Here is a 21,454-nt window from a genome sequence, read left to right as displayed (position 1 = left end):
GAGCGGAGCGGAGAGACGGAGAAATATTAACCAATAAGATTGCACAAAATCATTTTGCAATCTTATGATTTTGATTGTGGACGCTCCGGTGGACAGGCAGCCTTAGTGGTCCCAGATAACTCCAATCTAGGGTGGAAATCTAACATTACTAAGACAGGTTAACGAAGTCTAAAAAACGACGCTTTATATTTACTAGCCCCTTTTGCGTAGATGAGAGGAAAATAATATCTAGGAGATTATAGAGCTATAAATTAATATTAAATAATAAATTATTATAGTAAGAGGCTATCTAACATGATGTTGAATATCATTTGCAAAAATTTTATGCAAGAGTAGGAACATTAAAATTGAAAATATTTGTTTTAGTGTAAATGTGTAAAGAACGTTCATGGCTGCTCTGGATCATTAACTTTGGTGTCCAATGAGGCTAGATGCTTTCTCCCACGTTCTTGTTTATTAATAACATCGCTCTCCACGAATACCAGGCATTGTTAAACCGATGACAAGAGAGAGAGAGAATACACTTTATTGCCCACCAAAACACAATTTACATTCCAAAAACAGTCAAAAAGCAGATTGCAGCAGACATTTGTACAATAGGCGGTCTTATCGCTAAAAGCGATCTCTTTCAGACAACCCTTTAATTTACAGAAATTTTGGAAAATATAAAAATATAGCAGGTATGTTACGGTGTACTGTAATACATTATTATACAAAATATATACTTACAATAAACAGATATATACCATTTACATATATGTAATATAAAATATATAACTAATTGATTTATATACCAATAAAGATAAGACAGGTACTCATGAAAAATATTATTTTATTTCACTTTTGTTCAATTTTGCTTACCGGAATTTATAAGCAGGTCGTAATTCTGATCTGGTAGTAGATGAAAGGAAAGGGCTACATTCCCTTTGCCTTTCTAAGTAGAAAAAACTAAGTTAACAATTTATTTCAAAATGTCAACTGTCAGTCCCACGAAAGCATTATAGTTCCTAAAGTGAAATTTTCTTTTCAAATTTGTAAAAAGTCGTAATTAAAATACATATTCTCATTTAATTAAAGAAACAAAGATAATGAGTAATTTGTATTTAACACCTGAACATGTGCTGCAAGGCGGATACCATCATGCTGCCTTGAGAAAGTTACAGGAACCGAACACAAGCATCGAACCGCACAATATTATGTATCCTGTGTTTTTAGTGTATGTATTAAGGGCTTATATTTCTGTAGGCAATAAATAGATCGTGTAAATATAATATAATGGTATCGCATTACCTTGATAAGTCTTAGCTGCAGAATAGTCGCATTATTCGCCACCTACTTTGGAAATTTGATTTGGGTAGGTTCATATTATTCTTTTCGTTCACTAATTAAGAATTTATGGTAACAATTATTCCCAAATGTAAATAACACAGGAATTCAATAATCTGAACATAAATTATATTCTAAAATTTATTTTGTTTTGTTTGTGAAATGAAACTTTTTTATTTATAGAGAAAAAGATAATGCTATCGAACCGGTTCATAGTATGCCGAATGTAAACAGATATGGTGTTGACCAACTCATACCCCTTTTAGCAGAACTTGTGGAAAAAGGACTCAAATCTATACTCATTTTTGGGATTGTGGAGACACTGCCTAAGGTAACACACTTAAACTCATAATTAAAGAAATAAATAAATAGCCTTAAAGGTAACTAAAAATTTATTAATTTGAGTAATGAAATCTCTACAACCAGTGATTCTCAAATTATAAACTCAAATTCTTAGAGTGCTGCCAAATTTTACATTCAAAATTATAATCACACTATTATATACATAAGTGAACAACTTTTAAATCTATATTTTTCTTAGTGTGCTATTAAATTTTAAAATTGTGTAGTTACAAAAAAAGTTGTAGAATCAATACTCTACATATTTATGTCTCTAAATTCTCAGAGAAACATATTGCTCATTGTTATATAATATGTCATAGACATACTTTAAATATCTGTTTGCAGGACCCAACAGGTACTAGTGCAGATTCAGTAGACAATCCAGTAATAAAAGCATTGCCGAAATTGCGTGCTGCCTTTCCTGATTTGTTAATAGCATGTGATGTATGTTTATGTCCGTACACATCACACGGACATTGTGGCTTACTGAAGAGTGGAGGAGGTATCGACCATGAAGCATCAGTAAAGAGGATAGCTGAAGTCGCATTGGCTTATGCAAAAGCTGGTATAACTACTTAACTTTTTATCTCCTTACTTAAACTAATAATTAATTTTCTTTAACATCAGTTTTAACAAATTTAAAGCAAAAAAAAAGGTTCCTACCCCACAAGTCATATTTTCTTATATATAAACTGATTTTCTTGATAGAATATTGTATGACTCCAAAATGACATCAAAAAAAATATAATCATGACAAAGTAAAGACAAGACTGATAAATACAATTTTCACCTCAGTTAACAGATGTTGCTTTATTGTTTTTTTTTATTTAGTAGCTATTGAGGAGCTTTGGGCTATAAAAAAAATGGAAATAGTTCTTTTCATTTCAAAATGTCAAATGTGATGTGAGGGTGCCTAAAAAAGATTTGGATGGATTGTGTGAAAGAGGATATGGTGTGAATACAGAGATGATGTTTGATAAATTCGTGGTCATATGATGATGTACGATAAATGAAAAAAGAGGTCATGCTGAGCTGATCCCCTATAGTGGAACAAGGGAAGAAGAAGAAATAACAAAACAATGAGAAGAGAGATTGCAACATATATAATTAATCAGGCTCTTATAGTGTCCATGATTAAGGTCCAATTTGGATTATTGAGCGAATGTGCCCGACATATAATATTATAACTCTGTATAAAGGTGATTTCCGACATATTGTTTTTTTTACTGCATTTCATTTCAACTTTAGGAACGTCTGTAAAGAATTTGTGTATTTATTTAAAATAATAACTTTTTTTTTTCAAAATGCAGGTGCTCATGTGGTGGCTCCTTCAGACATGATGGACAATAGGATTAAAGCAATCAAAGAGGAGCTGGTCAGAAATAAATTGCAAAACCAAGTAAGTGATTGAATTATTTGAATCTTATTTGTATTTGTTTATTTTGTGATCGCCATTAAAACAATAGACAAGCAATAGTGCCAAATTTCTGGTGGCTTCCTTTTTACGTGATCATACCATCTCAGCCTACTCTCCTGCATCTTGTCGGCGATGTCGCGTACACCGAGGCATCCACGCACGTACTCGTTGCGGATTTTGACATCGAGCATCTTCATTTTAGCAACTTGAATGTTATGCACGTTGTACTTGTATTGATCGCATATGGTTACAAGTTGACCGTCGATGGAAATCGGGCTGTTGTCATCTGGATCTGGGTCATCAAAAGACATCGCAACACTCAATACTAGGCCACCAGCCTACAACTGCTGTTTCCACAACAGGAGTGCCTCTCGTAGCTCTGTGCCACTCTCGGTGTAGATGGCAACGTCGTCTGCATAGATGAAAGTCCACGAGGCTGAGGACTGCGCCACCTCAGTGAGCGAGTCTAAAACCATGCCGAATAGGAAGGGACTCAATATTGAACCTTGATGCAGATCTTCCGCAACTGCTATCGGTTTTGTCTGACCTACTATGGTTCGTACCATTGACTTCGCATCCCTGTACATGCCAACTATGATGTTAACATAATGTTGGGGTCATTGTTCTTGCGAAGGCTCCACCAGATCGTATCTCTCGGCACACAGTCAAATACCTGTTCCATGTCCAAGAATGCGACAAACAATGGCCAAGTTTCGCACGATACTTTTCAGCGATCGTATTTAGAGCAAACATAGGATCGGTGATAGATGAGCTCTGCATATTATCTTTATAAAAAATCTCAGAAAAGTAGGTGGGGCCCCTTTAGTTGGGCATCTAAGCCATGGCGTGGCATAAAGTGAGATGAGCGAACCAGAATGTTAAATATATCCTGACAATAACAGCAAACCAAAAATCTTTCATTATAAAACAAAAACAAAAAAGTTTCATTTTTGTTACAAACAAATTTACATTTGCTTAAGTGAGTTGAATACCTGAGGTTTCTTTTGATGCACTTGATATACGCAGGAGCACACGGCCGCTTATTCTGAGCAAGAGCTCAGTTTGAGAAATGGTTGTGTCGCTCTTTAAATCGATGCACGTGTAAAATTGTTTTTTTATGTGTGATTAATGGTGGCCATAAGGCCTTTCCAGTTTCACCAGGACAGGTGGACGAGCAAATGCTCAGCCAGGACAGTTGATTAATTGACAGCAGAGAGATAGGGCGGTGGTATCTACCCTGAATATGTCGTAGCAGTAAGTAATGGGTGACTCCAGAAGCTGCTACCAACCCTACACCTTCGGTAACTTCTTATATTTTTTTAATGGAAAAATTCATTCTGCCCTCCTCCCGCCGCTTCTGCGCTCTTATCGCCTGTGCTCCTATGTTTTTTTTGTCATTTCTAAGGTGTCGATACTGTCTTACTCGTGTAAGTTCGCGTCGTCGATGTACGGACCCTTCCGTGACACTATGAAGAGCTCTCCGATGGAAGGCGACCGGAAATGCTATCAGCTTCCGCCGGGCAGCGCCGCTTTAGCCGCCAGGGCCGCAGTAAGTAACGCCAAGTGTTCTAATGTAATTTATGAAAACGACAGGTTACATTTTCGAATCGGTTTGTGGAACGTAACCACACAAAAAAAAATATTTTTTGAAAAGTATGGGACATATTTTTATAGGTACTTAATGATACCACAAATTAACTAAATTGGTTCCAAAATATTACTTATTTGTGACCAATATTTTTATTGTCTTATTATATGCCCATCCCGGAACATTCCACCTTATGTTTTTATAAATACGTTTCGAGTTAATTTTATGAATTTTTGCAGTCAACTATTATTGGAATGTTTAAATCATGTAAATAGGCAAAGTCAAAAGTGAAATTTTTCCGGTCACCGTCCTCGTCGAACCAGTCGCTTGCGACGAAGGGATCGACGAGCGAATTAACCCACAGACACAGCCCACTGAGTTTCTCGCCGGATCTTCTCAGTGGGTCGCGTTTCCGATCCGGTGGTAGATTCTGCGAAGCCCTGCTCTTTCTAGGGCGAGTGTTAGCAACACTCCGGTTTGAGCCCCGTGAGCTCACCTACATTAACTTAGGGCGAAGCTAAAATAGCCCCTCAAATAGCCTTTCATATTCATCTGTGTGTGCCAAATAACTTAATTCGTTTTGTTGCTTAATATTTTTTGAAAAAATGTCATTGTTTTCTCTTTGTAATAATAAGAAAAATATAAATGTGAAATATTGATAAAATGCTATTTGAAACGAGCAGGCGCGTGACGTTGCTGAAGGCGCAGACTTCCTGATGGTGAAACCGGGGCTGCCCTACCTGGACATTGTGCGGCAGACCAAGGACCGCTTCCCGCACCACCCCTTGTTCATATACCAGGTAGATTTGTATTCCCAAAATATTAGTATCGTAACAGTTTTATAACAAATTCTGTATTTATTTTAATTGTTACATCAATGGAGTTTATTAATATCGATGACTAAAAAACTTTTTCTCACATTCTTGGTTCGGCTGATTTTTTTTGTTTGCTTAAATGTTCATTTTTGTCATAACGATTTTATATTTAATATTCTTAATTTGGTCAGTATTGGCGTATTCATATAATATTATTATTAAGAATGTTGTGTTTTTCTGGTAAAACTATGTTTAGCCCACTGAGTTTCTCGTCGGATCTTCTCAGTGGGTCGCGTTTCCGATCCGGTGGTAGATTCTGCGAAGCACTAGTCTTGCTTGGGCTAGTGTTGGCAAATTCGCCAGGCTTAGTCCTCTACACGTTAGATGAACCTATAACCCTCGAGCTTACTAGGAAAGATAGAAAATAAAACATGTATGTATAATATAACATATTGGTAGCATGACGTACTGAATGTCTGCATGGGTATATGTGCCGATGGTGATGGTACCCTACCTTTCTCAGGCGAAGCGTTCGTGCATTCCAATGGTCATGCAATTTAGATTTCGACCTCATATTATAAAATGGGTGACGGCATTCATATTATTATGGGCTTCTCTTCACAATAAACAAATAACTAACTAATAAAGTAATAACTCTCGTAAGTCTTTAGCGGTAGGCAGCGGCTTGGCTCTGCCCCTGGCATTGCTGAAATCCTTGGGCGACGGTAACCACTCACCATCAGGTGGGCCGTGTGCTCGTCTGCCTATAAGGGCAATAAAATAAAATAAAAAAGTCTCTTCCTAAGTGGAAGTGTGAAAGTAGCCCCGGTAATTACCAAATTAAAGAGCGGACGGTTAGCGTGGTATGGACATGTGATGCGGAGAGAGAAAATGCGTGTGACTAGGAGATGTATGGAAATGGTAGTGCAAGGTGGAGGGGGAAGAGATTGACGGAAGAAGACATGGATGGAGTGTGTGAATGACGATATGAGAGAGAGAGAGGAGTGTGAGAGTGAGAGTGTTGAGATTGATAGAAGAGAATGGAATAGAAAAATTCCCTGTGCCGACCCCACCTAGTGGGATAAGGTGGAGAAAATAAGAAGTCTCTTCCTAAACAAGAAGGCAAAAGGACACTCCCAAAAATGGTACAGGCTTTAAAAGGCGGATCTTCTCATTCTTCAAGCTTTCTCTATGACTCATTCCCTCAACCGCCCATAACTTTTAAAGTGTCTGAAATTTTTAGACCACGAGTTAATGTTAACGATTGTAATCGTCAGGTATCCGGCGAGTACGAGTTGATATCTAGGAGCGGTGACCGCGCGAGCATGCAGACCAACCTGATGGAGATCCTCACGTGCATGAGGAGGGCGGGTGAGATACCAACTCGTTATATAGAGCAGCGTTCGCTCAACGAGCGAAATTCGACGATAATCACTACTGCTTCAAGGTTTAATTTATGAGTTAGACCTTCTCATTGGTTTTGTTGTTGAAAAAGAAAGACCATTTTGAACCGGTGGTAGGACCTCTTATGAGTCCGCACGGGTAGGTACCACCACCCCGCCTATTTCTGCCGTGAAGCAGTAATGCGTTTCGGCTTGAAGGCTGGGGCAGCCGTTGTAACTATACTGAGACCTTAGAACTTATATCTCAAGGTGGGTGGCGCATTTACGTTGTAGATGTCTATGGGCTCCAGTAACCACTTAACCCCAGGTGGGCTGCGAGCTCGTTCACCCATCTAAGCAATAAAATAAAAATAAAAAAAAAAACCTTCCATCCGGTTCTAGAATGTTCTCCACGGTGTTTGCTAAGCGCTATGACACGTCCTTCAAACGAGGCTCGTGGAGAGTACTCAATGGTAAGCAGCGACTTGGCTCTGCCCCTGGCATTGCTGATGTCCATGAGCGACGGTAACCACTTACCTTGAGCCGGATTCTCGTCTGTCTACAAAGGCAATAAACATTTTTTTAAGGCCAATATTATATTTATATACTTTTGTTTTCAGGCGCTGATTGCATCATAACGTATTTCGCTCCTCTCATTTTAAGCATAATATCAGAAAAGAAGTAATAAATGTCAAATATATTATCTGTAAGTGGTGGAAGTACATACATATATATAATAAGTACAGTTTTATAGTTATAGTAGGTATATCAAGTACAGAGACTGTTGTTATTGTTCTACTTAATTTTTATACACCAATAAATTGTTTGAGGAAATGTTTCTTTTTTTCTTTCATTTATAAACCTGTAGTCCTGTAGTATATTGGTTTTGGCCGAGAAAGAATATCCCAATCTTCAGAATCGGTAATGAATGAAAAGTAAAAAACAATCCATAATTAAACAAGTAATGGAATGCACGACTTTACGCTGCTATGAATGGTTTTTATTATGTTATAGCCTCAGATTTTGGAGCTGTCGGTGATATGTTGAAAGTCAAACCTACGAAGAATAACGGACACAGTTAGCCTCTACTGCAATCATTAAGATTTCTTGTGCTGTGGCACAACAATACATGCATACATATACTTATTGTGTTACGCTGAAATTTACCATGAATATTACCATGCTATGTATGTTAAGTATAAAATTTAAATAAATACGGATTAGTCCATATATTCAAGTATAAACCGCTTGGTCAGCCGCAGTCAGCCATCTTTTGAAACAAAAGTTCAATAACTTCATTTAAATTTGGAGAAAACATAGAAAGAATAGTTTTTTTATTAATTGACACTAGTTGCCGCAAATAGGTATTACGTAGATTAAGTCAAAGTACAAGAAATTTTACTAAAATAGCCACTAAACACTTTATCCTGTAAAGTGGCTAAATTGAAACTTTTTAGTTTTTTTATATACATAATTATGTTTATGTGCTTGTACAAAAATCAGATTGAATTTAAAAATATTTTATAAAACTTTTTAGTTGTGTGTATAACATATTATTATACATATTACTAAAATTCAAAAATGATAAAATACCTACTTAGATGTGTTTTGACCAATAACTTCCTAAAGAAAATTGTTCTTAGAGATCTTGCATGGTCAGTATTGTCTGGGTGGATGATCTGCAGACTTTTGGAATTTTGACGATTTTGCATCAATTGCGACTTCCTCCTCATGTCTCAATGGTCGTGGCTATACCGGTGATATATGTGGATCCTATATACTAGTATATACCTCTAAGTACAACTAAAGAGATGAAACGAAAGCTCGTCTGTCCGTAAAATTTAATCTGAGAACATAAATTGAGTGTTAAATAAGCTACATGTATAATATACTGCAGTTGTTTGCATTCTGCATTTCATGATTTTTTGACGTTTTGTTTTTTTAACTGTTGCTATGGACTGCTTTCCCTCTAAGGGTTGCAGTCCATGACGATGTTTGTTATGAATATATAGGTATTGACCCAAATTACTATACTTTTATTATCACAGTAATTATGTACACATTTTAACTATAGTTTCCAAAAATTTACAAATTTGGTGGCAGATGGAAAGAAACAAACAAAAATAAGGTATCAAAATGTAATTATTACATTCTGTTTTTTGAGCTAGGAAAGACATAACTGTCTGAATGGTACATATATAGGAATGTATTTGAAAACATTTTTTGTATTTTAATAATATTTTTTTTAGTTTTTTTTTAATGTTGCACAATTTTGCATGTAAAACTTTCATAATTCATCATACTCTTATCCAAGAATTTGATTATGCCGCCCTTTAACTTTCCACTCAAAGGCCACTTAGAAACGTGGGCCAATTGGAATGATCCAGATCGACTTACTTGTACCAATTATACACACTGTACAGCTACGTCATCACAAAGTGGACCAATAGTAATCGCCCACGATGAACACTAGCGCTAAATAATAGCGACGGCAGCGTGTCAAACTTCAGTTTTTCTTGAACAATTGAACGAAAAGTATTGGTGTACTGTTTGAATACGCAAGTGTTTGATAAAAGCATTTTAAAGTGATCTTATCGTGGCTGTGAATATAATTTTATTTAGATTTTTGTTAATTTCGGAGTCTTTTAATCTATAGGTAATTATAATTGCTTTAATCGTTGAAACTTTTTAACCTAACACTGTAACTTCTAGCTCTGACAATTTTGAATTTTGACAATAATTCTCGTTTTCGCAGTACCCGATTTCATTTAGACAGGATAAAACAGGATTTCATTAACGAAAACGTAACCAAGCTTAAAAATATAGGCAAATTAAGCATCGTAAAACTCTTGTACTGGAGATAACGGCCAAAGAATTTTCTCGACGTCAAAGCCGCTATGGGACGGCCCACTTATCTATTCTTGATATGTTATAATAATTGGAGTTGTTAGATTCCTATGAATACATTCCACACCATGCGTTTCTAATTTCATTTTCTAGTATTTTAATAGACCGGATATTGACCCCGAGCTTCGGATGACGTGTCCCTGGCATTGGTTACGTGTCTCAATGGTGTTAAGCATTTTAGTTTGGAAATAAATTTTATGAATGAAACTGCTTGCTAACTGCTATGGAACAATAAATAAGGTGTTTTTATTTCAAATTTGCTTCAGATTTTGCATGGTCAAGATGCGGTGGAGTTTGTTCGCGCTAGTTTTGGTGGTCGCGGCCGTTTGTGCCGACGACAAGAAGGAGAAAGATAAGGACATCGGCACAGTAATCGGTATCGATTTGGGTACCACTTACTCATGGTGAGTTATTCTATCCTAAAACATACTGATCATTTTTAAACAATTACACTGAAGCTAAACTATTACATTCGAAATTTAACACTGTATTAAAAAAAAAAATCTGATTCTAACAATAATTTATAGATCATAGTTGAATATATTGCTCTTTATTTATGATTTCACAATGAAAGTGGAGATTTAAAAAATGCTTCTTTAGGCTTATGGTTAAATTTTCTAAACATTTCTATTTATTTTAGACTAACAACATTCTTTTTTCACTCGCAGTGTCGGTGTCTACAAAAATGGACGTGTAGAAATCATTGCCAATGACCAGGGAAACCGCATCACACCTTCATACGTGGCCTTCACTCAAGATGGTGAACGTTTAATTGGTGATGCTGCCAAAAACCAGCTTACTACCAACCCTGAAAACACTGTCTTTGATGCCAAGCGTCTGATTGGTCGTGAATGGAGTGACCAAACTGTACAACATGATGTTAAGTTCTTCCCCTTCAAGGTCGTTGAAAAGAACAGCAAACCTCATGTTCAAGTACAAACTTCACAAGGCGACAAAGTGTTTGCTCCTGAAGAAATCTCTGCTATGGTTCTGACTAAAATGAAGGAGACTGCTGAGGCTTACCTTGGAAAAAAGGTTACTCATGCTGTTGTTACTGTGCCTGCTTATTTCAATGATGCTCAACGTCAAGCAACCAAAGATGCTGGTACAATTTCTGGTCTTAATGTAATGAGAATCATTAATGAGCCTACTGCTGCAGCTATCGCCTATGGCCTTGACAAGAAGGAAGGAGAGAAGAATGTTCTAGTCTTTGATTTGGGTGGTGGAACCTTTGATGTCTCTCTGCTAACCATTGACAATGGTGTATTTGAAGTTGTTGCAACTAATGGGGATACCCACTTGGGAGGTGAAGACTTTGACCAGAGAGTCATGGAACACTTCATCAAGTTGTACAAGAAGAAGAAAGGCAAGGACATCAGAAAAGACAACCGTGCCGTGCAGAAGTTGCGTCGTGAGGTTGAAAAAGCAAAGAGAGCCCTGTCTTCCAGTCACCAGGTCAAGATCGAAATTGAATCATTCTTTGAAGGTGATGACTTCTCTGAAACACTCACCAGAGCTAAATTTGAAGAATTGAACATGGACCTCTTCAGATCCACTTTGAAACCTGTGCAGAAAGTATTAGAAGATGCTGACATGAACAAGAAAGATGTTGATGAAATTGTCTTAGTAGGAGGCTCTACCCGTATCCCTAAGGTTCAACAACTGGTCAAGGAATTCTTCAATGGCAAGGAGCCATCTCGTGGAATTAACCCTGATGAGGCTGTCGCATATGGTGCTGCTGTGCAGGCTGGTGTACTCAGTGGTGAACAAGATACTGATGCTATTGTCTTGCTTGATGTCAACCCTCTGACCATGGGTATTGAAACTGTCGGTGGAGTGATGACCAAACTCATTCCTCGTAACACTGTCATTCCAACTAAGAAATCTCAGATCTTCTCTACTGCCAGTGACAACCAACACACTGTCACTATCCAAGTGTACGAGGGTGAGCGACCAATGACCAAGGACAATCATTTACTTGGTAAATTTGACTTAACTGGGATCCCTCCTGCTCCTCGTGGTATTCCACAAATTGAAGTCACATTTGAAATTGATGCCAACGGTATTTTGCAAGTGTCTGCTGAAGATAAGGGAACAGGAAACAGGGAAAAGATTGTAATCACTAATGACCAGAACAGACTGACACCTGAAGATATTGAAAGAATGATTAAGGATGCTGAGAAGTTTGCCGATGATGACAAGAAGTTGAAGGAACGAGTAGAGTCAAGAAACGAGCTCGAAAGTTATGCTTACTCAATCAAAAACCAACTTCAGGATAAGGAAAAACTTGGTGCTAAGGTTTGTATCTAAATAATTTCAATTAATGCAAAAAATTCTAATGAAAGTGTATTTTATATGCTTTTTAATATGTTGATCCTAAATAAATATTTACTTAATAACAGGTTACTGATGACGACAAGGCAAAGATGGAAGAAGCACTAGATGCAGCTATTAAGTGGTTAGAAGATAATCAAGATGCAGAATCTGAAGAATACAAGAAACAGAAGAAGACGCTTGAAGATGTGGTGCAGCCCATCATCGCCAAACTTTACCAAGGCCAGGGTGGAGTACCGCCCCCGGGGGCGCCGGAAGATGACGACTTCAAGGACGAGTTGTAATCAGACTGAATCGCAGCCAAACGTGATCTCCGCACAGATGGCCGCGATCGTCTTGCGCGGCGAGTGTCCCACGCACGATGGATGCAGTGTTGTTAGCTCGAGTGTGTATATTTATTGTATGAGTGCAGTGAGTGGGCGTGTGCGACGAACCTCACAGAGTCGAGATCTGATCGAGTATCTGCCGTTGCGCACGCACGTGTGAGTGAAACGTGTGCCTGGTTCTGTAAAAAAAATGTGCATTTTGTATTTTTAGTAAAAGCAATAGTTAATTGTGCGTTTGTTAACATGGAGATTGATAACATCAGTCGATTCAGTCTTCCTGTATCGAATCGATTATTCTCGCACACTATGAGACGACCTCAGTGTTCTGTATGTATTTAATTGTTTTAGAGACTGCAAATTTGTTAGTTCATAATTAGCAGAATAATTTAAATAATTATGTGTACCTAGTTAAATAATTTCAAAGAAGTACGAAGGAGTACATAATAAAACATTTTTTCTATTGAGCAAAGTCTTTTATTTGAAATTTTAGATGACAAAGTCAGTCTGCTCGGACGTGGCAGAGTTGCGCCCCGCACTCTATATCAAAACTAGGTGCCGCCATCACGGCCGCCTGCAGTTTCACTTGCACGCCGTCTGTTGATAGATATTACTACATTGCAATCTATCTATCTTGTACATTCAGTTTTAACACTAGACGGGCCTGTTTTACAGGTTGGCTTCGAATCTTTACGTAACTTTATAACGAACATACGAATTATTGCTTAGATGGGTGGACGAGCTCACAGCCCACCTGGTGTTAAGTGGTTACTGGAGCCCATAGACATCTACAACGTAAATGCGCCGCCCACCTTGAAATATAAGTTCTAGGATCTCAATATAGTTACAATGGCTGTCCTACCCTTCAGACCGAAACACATTACTGCTTCACGGCAGAAATAGGTAAGGCGGTGGTACCTACCCGCGCGGACTCAAGAGGTCCTACCACCAGTAAGTAGTCTAGAACTTATAATGATACAAAATAGTTAACAATTTAAAAACTTCATCTGATTGCCAAGTGATAAATATCAGTTGATACTTTCTAGACACTCATACCCGATCCTGTAGACCGAATGGTAAACAGTCGACGTCGCCCAAAACACGTCATTACGGATCCTCCTGATCCATTAACGGTGCTTTTAGGTACCACAAGCACAAGTCACCGTCCCCGTCGCTTGCGACGAAGGGCTCAACGGGCGAATTAGTCCACTAAGTTTCTCGCCGGATCTTTTCAGTGGGTCGCGTTTCCGATCCGGTGATAGATTCTGCGAAGCACTGCTCTTGCTAGGGCCAGTGTTAGCACCACTCCGGTTTGAGCCCCGTGAGCTCACCTACACGTTAGGGCGAAGCTGATATAGCCTCTCAAAGCTATAAGCATAGGAAAGAAAAAAAAACTAGATCTGGAAAGTATCAAATCTGATATTATAATTTATGTCGCTCCTGGGAAATCGACATCGACCACTTTGGGAATACCTGATTTAAACTAACCAAAAGATTGACTAGCGTCGAATTCCACCGCAGTGATGCCGGCCGCCGCTCGTAGCTCCGCTAATGCCTCGGAGAAATAGTTGTCTAACTGTAAAACAAAAATCATTGACATTCCTAAACAGTTACAAAATAAATTATTAATAAATTTGAGTTTCTGTATATTTTAATATATTTGAGGGAAAGCGATTGATAATTTTTTTTGTAACTAACGCGGATGTTAAGTTAAGTAGGCATGCTTTTCAATAATAACGGTAGGCTAAGGAATGTAGGTCATTGTCCCGTACAACGGAGGATGAGAACAATGAACTGTCCTAGATTTTATTGTGGTCTGAAATTCAATTAACATGAAGAAAATATTGGGATTAACAGAAATGATGATTTTACAGGGCTACGACTCTAGTGTTACTCAACATACTCACAATGAGCGTAAGCATAGAGACTAATTCATAGGGATTGAAACATTCTACCTCGGTTTCAAGTTGAGCTTCGTCATCTCTAGGATGCCGCATAACACGAGACCCTGAACCCAAGGGTGCTTCATCACCGCTGCACCAGTCCACCCCTCGACTCAAGCGACGACTCTTACACGTTGAAGCATCCACGTTCAATATTATTATTCTAGATAAATGTAAAACATTGTAACGGCTTGCATCTTATTATGCCTAACCCCATCTGACGTGGTGAAGTTGGAGAGACGAAAACCACCGGCAATCCCACCATCCCAAAACTGTTATAAGTTTCTCTGGGATTTCAAATTCGATGCCAAGTTTTATCTCTGTAGCAGCATACATAAAGTCAATTGAATTAAAATAAGTTCTACAATAAGGCCAACATAGAAAAGTCTTTTTTACTATCCAATCGGTCTACCTGGTGTTGAAACGGAATAGTGTCACGAATATCCCATCTTGAGACTAAAATATACGAATGTTTCGCGGTATAAATACATAATGTAGTAGGTATCCACTTTCTGTGCGGACTTATACCGCCTACAGCCAGTAGGTAAGTAGAAAAAGCAAGAAGCCATACCGCACGGGTAGGCACCACCGCCCCGCCTATTTCTGTCGTGAAGCAGTAATGCGTTTCGGTTTGAAGGGTGGGGTAGCCGTTGTGACTATACTGAGACCTTAGAACTATATCTCAAGGTGTGTGGCGCATTTACGTTGTAGATGTCTATGGGCTCCAGTAACCACTTAACACCAGGTGGGCTGTGAGCTCGTCCACAAGATCAAATATTACTGGTGGCTGGGTCGAGTACCCGTATCTTCGAAACATTCAAACAGATTTGGCAGTGTAGGATCGTCTAACCAATAAAATAATACAGGTAAGTTACATTAAAGCAAGATTTTTCAGCACAAAGAAACCTAAAGTTTTTGCAGCTAAACTTTCACTTGGAAAGTGCATTTAACTGTTGATCGAAATTATTGTAACAGGGCTTTGTGTAGCGTAACGAAAGTGAAATGAATGAATGAATAACTAGTGCGGTGACTTGATATAATAATATAACTTTTTGCTTGTTACACAGCCATAATCATTTTTATGAGACTTCAAAAAAAATTTACAATTCGATTGGATTTTTTAAATGTTTGTTTGTTCAGAACCTGGAAAACGCCAGGTAGAAGTGAGCGTAAATTACGACTAAATAAGAATGAAGACTTTTTTTTTAATTACTACATAGTTAATAATTATTTTCCTATTTTGAATTATATAGAATTATGCTTCACATCATGTTTGTATTCATTATACTTAAATGTGATTAAAACGAACCTATTTGGCGGGGTCGGTGTATTGTCTAAAAGTTCGAATTCTTTTCCCGACATCGGGAATCCAACGAGAACCCAACCGTTATCGATGCAGTCCTGATGAGAATACAATTTAAACAACAACTTCTATGGATATTTTAATAAAATTTTCTGCTCTAGACTGTAGAGGTGTGGACGAATCTCACGGCTTACACCACATTAAGGGTTCACTTAAGGCTGCTGTCTATGAATTAATTACAACGTGAATATAACCATGAACCTTGAGACATGGGTTCGTCGTGAGACGTCTCAATTGTATAATAGCATAAGGGATGTGCTACCCATAATTGCTTCGAAGCAATTGCATAGTTGTACCGAAGCAATTATATTCAGGGAAATTTGCTTTGATACCGAAGTGTCAAATCCCCCGCCCCCACACCGTGGCGGGAAATACGCTGTTCCACTAGCATACAGCGGTTGGCGACTGAAGTATACAAGTGCTAATAAACGCCCGTTTTTCCGGGGAGATACGCCTTTGAAATACTCAAGCCGTGAGTGATTCTATACTGGACACTACACAGCATTATGTGAACTGAAAAGTATATTTTACACATTTGTTAAAAAGTAGCTGATTACAACCGACGTGAGTTGGTATTGTGCTCATTAACATCATAACTAAATGCGATTGAATGTTAAGATGAGCACCGCATAATGCTACCGTTACTATGGACTGACCAAACAAAGGCAGTTCTAAGCGGTCACGTTAACGAGGGCCCCAAAAAGGCCGCGGTACCCGAGGAATGGTGACTTCCTGTGAAGCGCACCACCATCCGAACTGATAACCACGACCACTCTGCCAAGGCTGCAAACGACTGATGACGGGTGTTATGGAATATGCGGTAGGGTTAATATAACACTGTACTGTAAGAAAATAGAAGTTAAAAAATATTGTAGCTATATTGTATTGGACAATGTCGTCAAAGGTGTTAACTAAAAAAAAAAGTTATGTAGTAACATTAGTATGTAGTATGTATCAGTATGTAGTATTTATGTATCAACAACAGTATCTAGTAACAGGTTACAATAAACGGTCACATACGTAGTAAAATTATTACCCCAATAGATGAAAATACAAGGTAGTCAAATTAGCGGGAGTCCCACCCGGCAAAGAAAGTAAGGTGATGGATGAAAGAAAGAAATAGTATGAGGCATGTCAGTGCGAGAGGCATACAAGCGAGAAATGGTATGAATGTGTTACATAGAATAATAAGGTCCTGCCTTGCCTATGGGCGGGGAAAGGCGTAAAAAAAAAAAAAAAAAAGAAGAAAAAAAAACGGTAGGGCCCTAAATATATCCTTGGACCCGCGGTCTGCTTCTAACATCTGTAGGCCGTTAAGTCACACACACCCTGCGTGCCCCTTAGGCGTGGACACCTCGTAGGAGGTGCGGCCCCGTGCCCGAAAAAAAATTTGTAATGAAACATAACCTTCAACAAGATACGTCGCTTCACTATGACAGCTTTCACTTGCACGCTCGGTTCATGTTGACGTAGTTTCTGTCCAAACTCGTCGGTCTTTGCTTTAGCTTCACTTAACAAATCGTCGAAATGTACTGCGTGAGATTTTCCATGGGGTTATTAAAAAAATTTAAAATTTCTTTACTCAAAACAACAATAAAAATTATATAACCGTAAAAAGTTATCTTAAAATCAAAGCTTTTTTTCTTCACTCACAATAGACTAAGCGGAAATGTTTGGCCAGAGCCAAAGCCTGAGACCTGCGGCCCGATCCACGAGGTCCAATAACAAGTACTCTGTACACTCCAGGAGCGCCGACCACGTGGTGTCCCTGGTATGGTCCTTGAGCGCCGGCCGCACACGCCCGAATGGCATTAAAGCATTTTGTTGATATTTTTTCTATTTCATCTTCGGAATCAATGTACACCTCCTGTACATGTTTTAAATGAAATAAAAGGAAACAAGAGGAGAAAAGAAATATATGTTTTTTAATTCAAGTAGACCTTTGTCACTCGACATGGCTTTACCAGCGATTCGGAATACAGTTTCAAAACTAGTAAGAATCGACAAGAAACCTAAACCCGGCTCTTTTCTTATTTCTCATTTTCACTAAGTACATAAATACCTAAACATAGAGTAAAACAACAAATATATCTATATGTATATATACAACAACGTGGTGTTTACCTTTAGAGTAGCCTTGTATGCAAACTTGAGTCCTTCGAAATCCTGCTGAAAAAACGATCTAGCTGATGTGAGTAGATTGTCAGACGGAGGAGCTTGAGGGGGGGTTGGCATGAGGGCTAGTGTCACGGTTGGCAGCACACCGTCCTGCTGCAGACAACGAGCCTCCCGCACTGTGCAGGGATGGTCTGTACATATCAAGAAATGTATCTAGCATAAGTAGGTTAAGAAATTAGACAATATTAATTCGATATAAACAGATTTTTATCTATCTCTATCTATATAGGTATATATAAAAATGAATTGCTGTTCGTTAAGTAGTCTCGCTAAAACTTGAGAACAGCTGAACAGATTTGGCTAATTTTGATCTTGAATTATTTGTGGAAGTCCAGAGAAGCTTTAAAGGGATTTAGATAAATATGAAAATGCTCGGAATTAAATAAAAATACCAATTTTGTTTTTCTTTTGATGTGTCCCCCGTCGGACGGATTCGTTTTGTTCGTTTTAAGTTTATTTTATACAAAACTTTAGGTCTTTCATTTATCGATTGAGGCACTACGAAGTCTGCCGGGTCAGCTAGTAGACAATAAAACTTCATACAGATTTTTAGTCAATTTAAGATAAACAATAAAATGTTCGAATCCGTTCGTATTAAGTTTAACGATTACTTTCAATTAACGACAGACAAAATGAAAAGGTCCTAGGTTTTATATTGCTATATACTCATAAATAAATATTTTATATGACTTTATATATTCTTTAGTCCTATGGACAACGAAAACCCGCAAAACAAGATAGATAAAAGAGGCGAATTATACCCAAATCCGACCTGTAGTACCTACATTACTCGGGGTTATTTACCAACGGCCATACGACGCGACCAAATTATCCCAAATTTTAGGTCTCAAGTACAATTACTTTACCAAACATCAACCAGCCGGCTTGAAGTATTTGATCTTTCATAGTAAGAGTTTTCGTAATTTCCGATAAGACAACAGGAGACACGCATCCGGGCATGTAATTTTCGTGCTGTAATTATGGTGAAATCATCAATTTATTTCATTATTGTTTTATCGATGAAAACGTGTTTTATCATTTAGGTACCTTCTCGTATCGATCCATTACGACTCGGCGTGTGATCACGAACAAACCCAAGTCCTTTATCAACTGTTTTAGAATGGCTGTGATATCTATGAAAAATACATTTGATTTTAAATGCACCCACCGCACGTACAGCCATGATGCATGCGTTTATTAAAAAGCTCGGCAGTCACGTAGTATGTACACGTATCAGAGAAACATGAGACACTTTAATTTTAAATGAAGTATAATACCTCACGTTACATACAAGAGAATCATTCCAAATTCGAGCACTTTATTGTATTTTATTTCTTTTTTCTGGATACGGGGTATATCCATTAATGATGAGGCCTTCCATTAGTGAGGGACTATAGTGAGAAAGGAGGCGAATTTAGGTACGCAATAACAAAAGTGAGATGGGCCAGGTTCGCGCTTAGTGAAACTATTTTCCATGGTATCATCTCAGCCAGGTTTCCGCAAAAGCGAAGGCGGGTGTGTTGTGAATATTCACTGATAATTTTTCATATTATTGTACAAAATTTGAAATTAACGGAAAAAAATGCTTACTTATTCACTGTTCCAAAATATGTAATTAAATGATTTTTTTTATTGCTTGAATGCGTGGACGAGCTCACAGTCCACCTGGTGTTAAGTGGTTACTGGAGCCCATAGACATCTACAATGTAAATGCGCCACCCACCTTGAGATATAAGTTCTAGGTCTCAGTATAGTTACAACGGCTGCCCCACCCTTGAAACCGAAACGCATTACTGCTTCACGGCAGAAATAGGCGGGGTGGTGGTACCCACCCGCGCGGACTCACAAGAGATCCTACCACCAGTAAATGATTAAAATTAGTTTTACGGTTTCATCTCGCTTTTTTATTGTTGTTATATTATTTAACGGCCGTCTGGTGTAGTGGTAAGTGACATGGTCACTACACAAGGGGGTCGCGGGTTCGAATCCCGCCAAGGGAAGATATTTGTATGATAAATATAAATATCTTTTCCAGGGCTATGGATGTCTATTAAATATATGTATGTGTATAATAAAAGTCTTACATTTATATCCGTTATCTGGTACCTGTAACACAAGTTCTTTACGAACTTATCACGGGACCAGTTAACGTGGCGTGATTGTTAGTAAATATTTATTTATTTAAAAAAAAAAAAAACTTTATTTCGAATACTTTACAGTTTTTGTGGTCATCGGCAGTCCGATTAAACCGTATAGTAGCTTTAATTACTTAAATAAATTAATAATAAATTACCGAAGAAAATATTGTAATTAATTATACCTAGTTATTTTCTATTTTCTAAACGTACAATCTAGAACGGAAGCAACAGGCAACAACGACAGGAAAGAGTTCTATCGTTATGATTAAGAAATAGTAATATAGAATATAACACCCACCGATATGTTCGAGCTCTGGTGATACTAATAGGATGATCCTATCCGCATCTTTACAGCTCTGCGAATAACGATGTAAGAATATTTTCATGTGCTTCAAATGATCTTTGGGCAAGTTGATTAGTAGATCTTTCAACATGTCCTATAAAGAGTTATTTACTTATATAATTATTACGACATTGGACTCCAGCATCAATGTCACTATCCAGTACTATCCACGCGCAGAAGACAGGAGGGAATGGAGGAACATAGTCCAAACAAAAGTGCTCAGTAAAGGTGAGACCCTCAGCACTGAGGAACACGATGCAAGGAGGATAACGAGTTAGCTTTGTTTTTATTGAAGATGAATTAAACATTGGACTGTTCATTGCGTTTACCTTAAATATTTGGTATACTCTATATTTTTCCATATAAGGAATAAACCTTGGGACCATTTCAAGTGGTCGATTCGTAGCATCCGTTTCAGTCATTTCTGTCAGTATACTGAGCAAACTGTGGCAGTCAATTAATTAATGTCAATACCTTTACGGAAACTGTAAAATTTACCTACTGATTAAATATTTTTCTTTGTAAAATATTTTTTATTAGATATTATTTTTATTATTACTCGTCAATTAAGTAAAATAGCATAATGTCACTTTGAATAAATGAGATTTCTTTTTTCACCATAGAGAATATTTCGGTTTTCTCTTCAGTGTTATCATATATAGGTTTTTTGTTCTTGTTGGCTTAGTACCAGTTTTAATTAATATTTTTCATTACCACTTCAATATTTAATCATAGCAAGTGATTGCAAAAGAAGCAAGCGATGTTCCACAAATGGGACAAGATGGAAAGCTCTAACAGCGAACTAATAAATGCAGTTTCGAACTACTCTTATCTACTGGTTCTTTTGCTGCATCACATATCCGTATTAACAGCGTTTTCATCTTTTTTATTACCGAAGTCTGTAATTATAACTGGGAGGTAGCTTAGAACAGTACAATCCTATCTTTTTCCGTAGGAGTAAAGACCAAGAAAGCAACTATTGAAAATTGGACATCAGTGTTATTTGAATATAATACTAGCATACTCGAATTACCGACTGGCGGTTACTATTGATA

The 21,454-nt window shown here is 37.8% G+C and overlaps 2 protein-coding genes and 1 long non-coding RNA gene across 5 annotated transcripts; 1 reads left to right on the top strand and 2 right to left on the bottom strand.

The window, feature by feature from the left end:
* The first annotated feature begins 968 nt into the window (after positions 1-968).
* Positions 969-12,901, top strand: HSP70 (heat shock 70 kD protein cognate). 2 transcript variants are annotated; one of them, XM_012692286.3, is made up of 10 exons: positions 969-1,216; positions 1,510-1,657; positions 2,014-2,233; positions 2,979-3,067; positions 4,491-4,634; positions 5,357-5,473; positions 6,766-6,859; positions 10,085-10,181; positions 10,446-12,075; positions 12,180-12,901. In XM_012692286.3, exons 1-10 carry the CDS (start codon positions 1,089-1,091, stop codon positions 12,393-12,395), a joined length of 2,883 nt encoding a protein of 960 aa, XP_012547740.1. In that variant the 5' UTR covers positions 969-1,088; the 3' UTR covers positions 12,396-12,901.
* Positions 7,549-9,241, bottom strand: LOC134200153 (uncharacterized). Its single transcript, XR_009974943.1, has 2 exons — positions 8,468-9,241; positions 7,549-7,926 (listed from the first exon to the last, which is right to left on the bottom strand). It is a non-coding gene; the product is annotated as an uncharacterized LOC134200153 (long non-coding RNA).
* Positions 12,889-21,013, bottom strand: LOC101735797 (adenylate kinase 8). 2 transcript variants are annotated; one of them, XM_004928621.5, is made up of 11 exons: positions 20,729-20,995; positions 20,355-20,493; positions 18,966-19,051; positions 18,785-18,890; positions 17,865-18,049; positions 17,394-17,607; positions 17,148-17,272; positions 15,687-15,778; positions 14,390-14,540; positions 13,923-14,010; positions 12,889-13,031 (listed from the first exon to the last, which is right to left on the bottom strand). In XM_004928621.5, the coding sequence occupies exons 1-11, from the start codon at positions 20,819-20,821 to the stop codon at positions 12,937-12,939; spliced, it is 1,374 nt and encodes a 457-aa protein (XP_004928678.1). In that variant the 5' UTR covers positions 20,822-20,995; the 3' UTR covers positions 12,889-12,936. The 2 variants fall into 2 exon arrangements, with proteins under 2 accessions (XP_004928678.1, XP_012547828.1); XM_012692374.4 differs by lacking the exons at positions 18,785-18,890; positions 18,966-19,051 and having other exon boundaries at positions 20,729-21,013.
* Positions 21,014-21,454: the final 441 nt, after the last annotated feature.

The sequence above is a fragment of the Bombyx mori genome, chromosome 15 (genome assembly GCF_030269925.1).
Source record: "Bombyx mori chromosome 15, ASM3026992v2".
Lineage (NCBI taxonomy): Eukaryota > Metazoa > Arthropoda > Insecta > Lepidoptera > Bombycidae > Bombyx > Bombyx mori.
The sequence above is the reverse complement of the archived record's forward strand: the minus strand, read 5'-3'. Positions and strand labels throughout refer to the sequence as shown.

Excerpts from the sequence above, each read along its gene's own strand:
- HSP70 (XM_012692286.3), top strand. The coding sequence starts at position 1,089 with ATGAGTAATTTGTATTTAACACCTGAACATGTGCTGCAAGGCGGATAC. Across the intron at positions 2,234-2,978 it reads ATTGGCTTATGCAAAAGCTG|GTGCTCATGTGGTGGCTCCT; the intron begins GTATAACTACTT and ends TTCAAAATGCAG. Across the intron at positions 3,068-4,490 it reads GAAATAAATTGCAAAACCAA|GTGTCGATACTGTCTTACTC; the intron begins GTAAGTGATTGA and ends GTCATTTCTAAG.
- LOC101735797 (XM_004928621.5), bottom strand. The coding sequence starts at position 20,821 with ATGACTGAAACGGATGCTACGAATCGACCACTTGAAATGGTCCCAAGG. Across the intron at positions 14,541-15,686 it reads ACACCGACCCCGCCAAATAG|AATAATAATATTGAACGTGG; the intron begins GTTCGTTTTAAT and ends ACATTTATCTAG. Across the intron at positions 13,032-13,922 it reads CGACGCTAGTCAATCTTTTG|ACGGCGTGCAAGTGAAACTG; the intron begins GTTAGTTTAAAT and ends ATCTATCAACAG.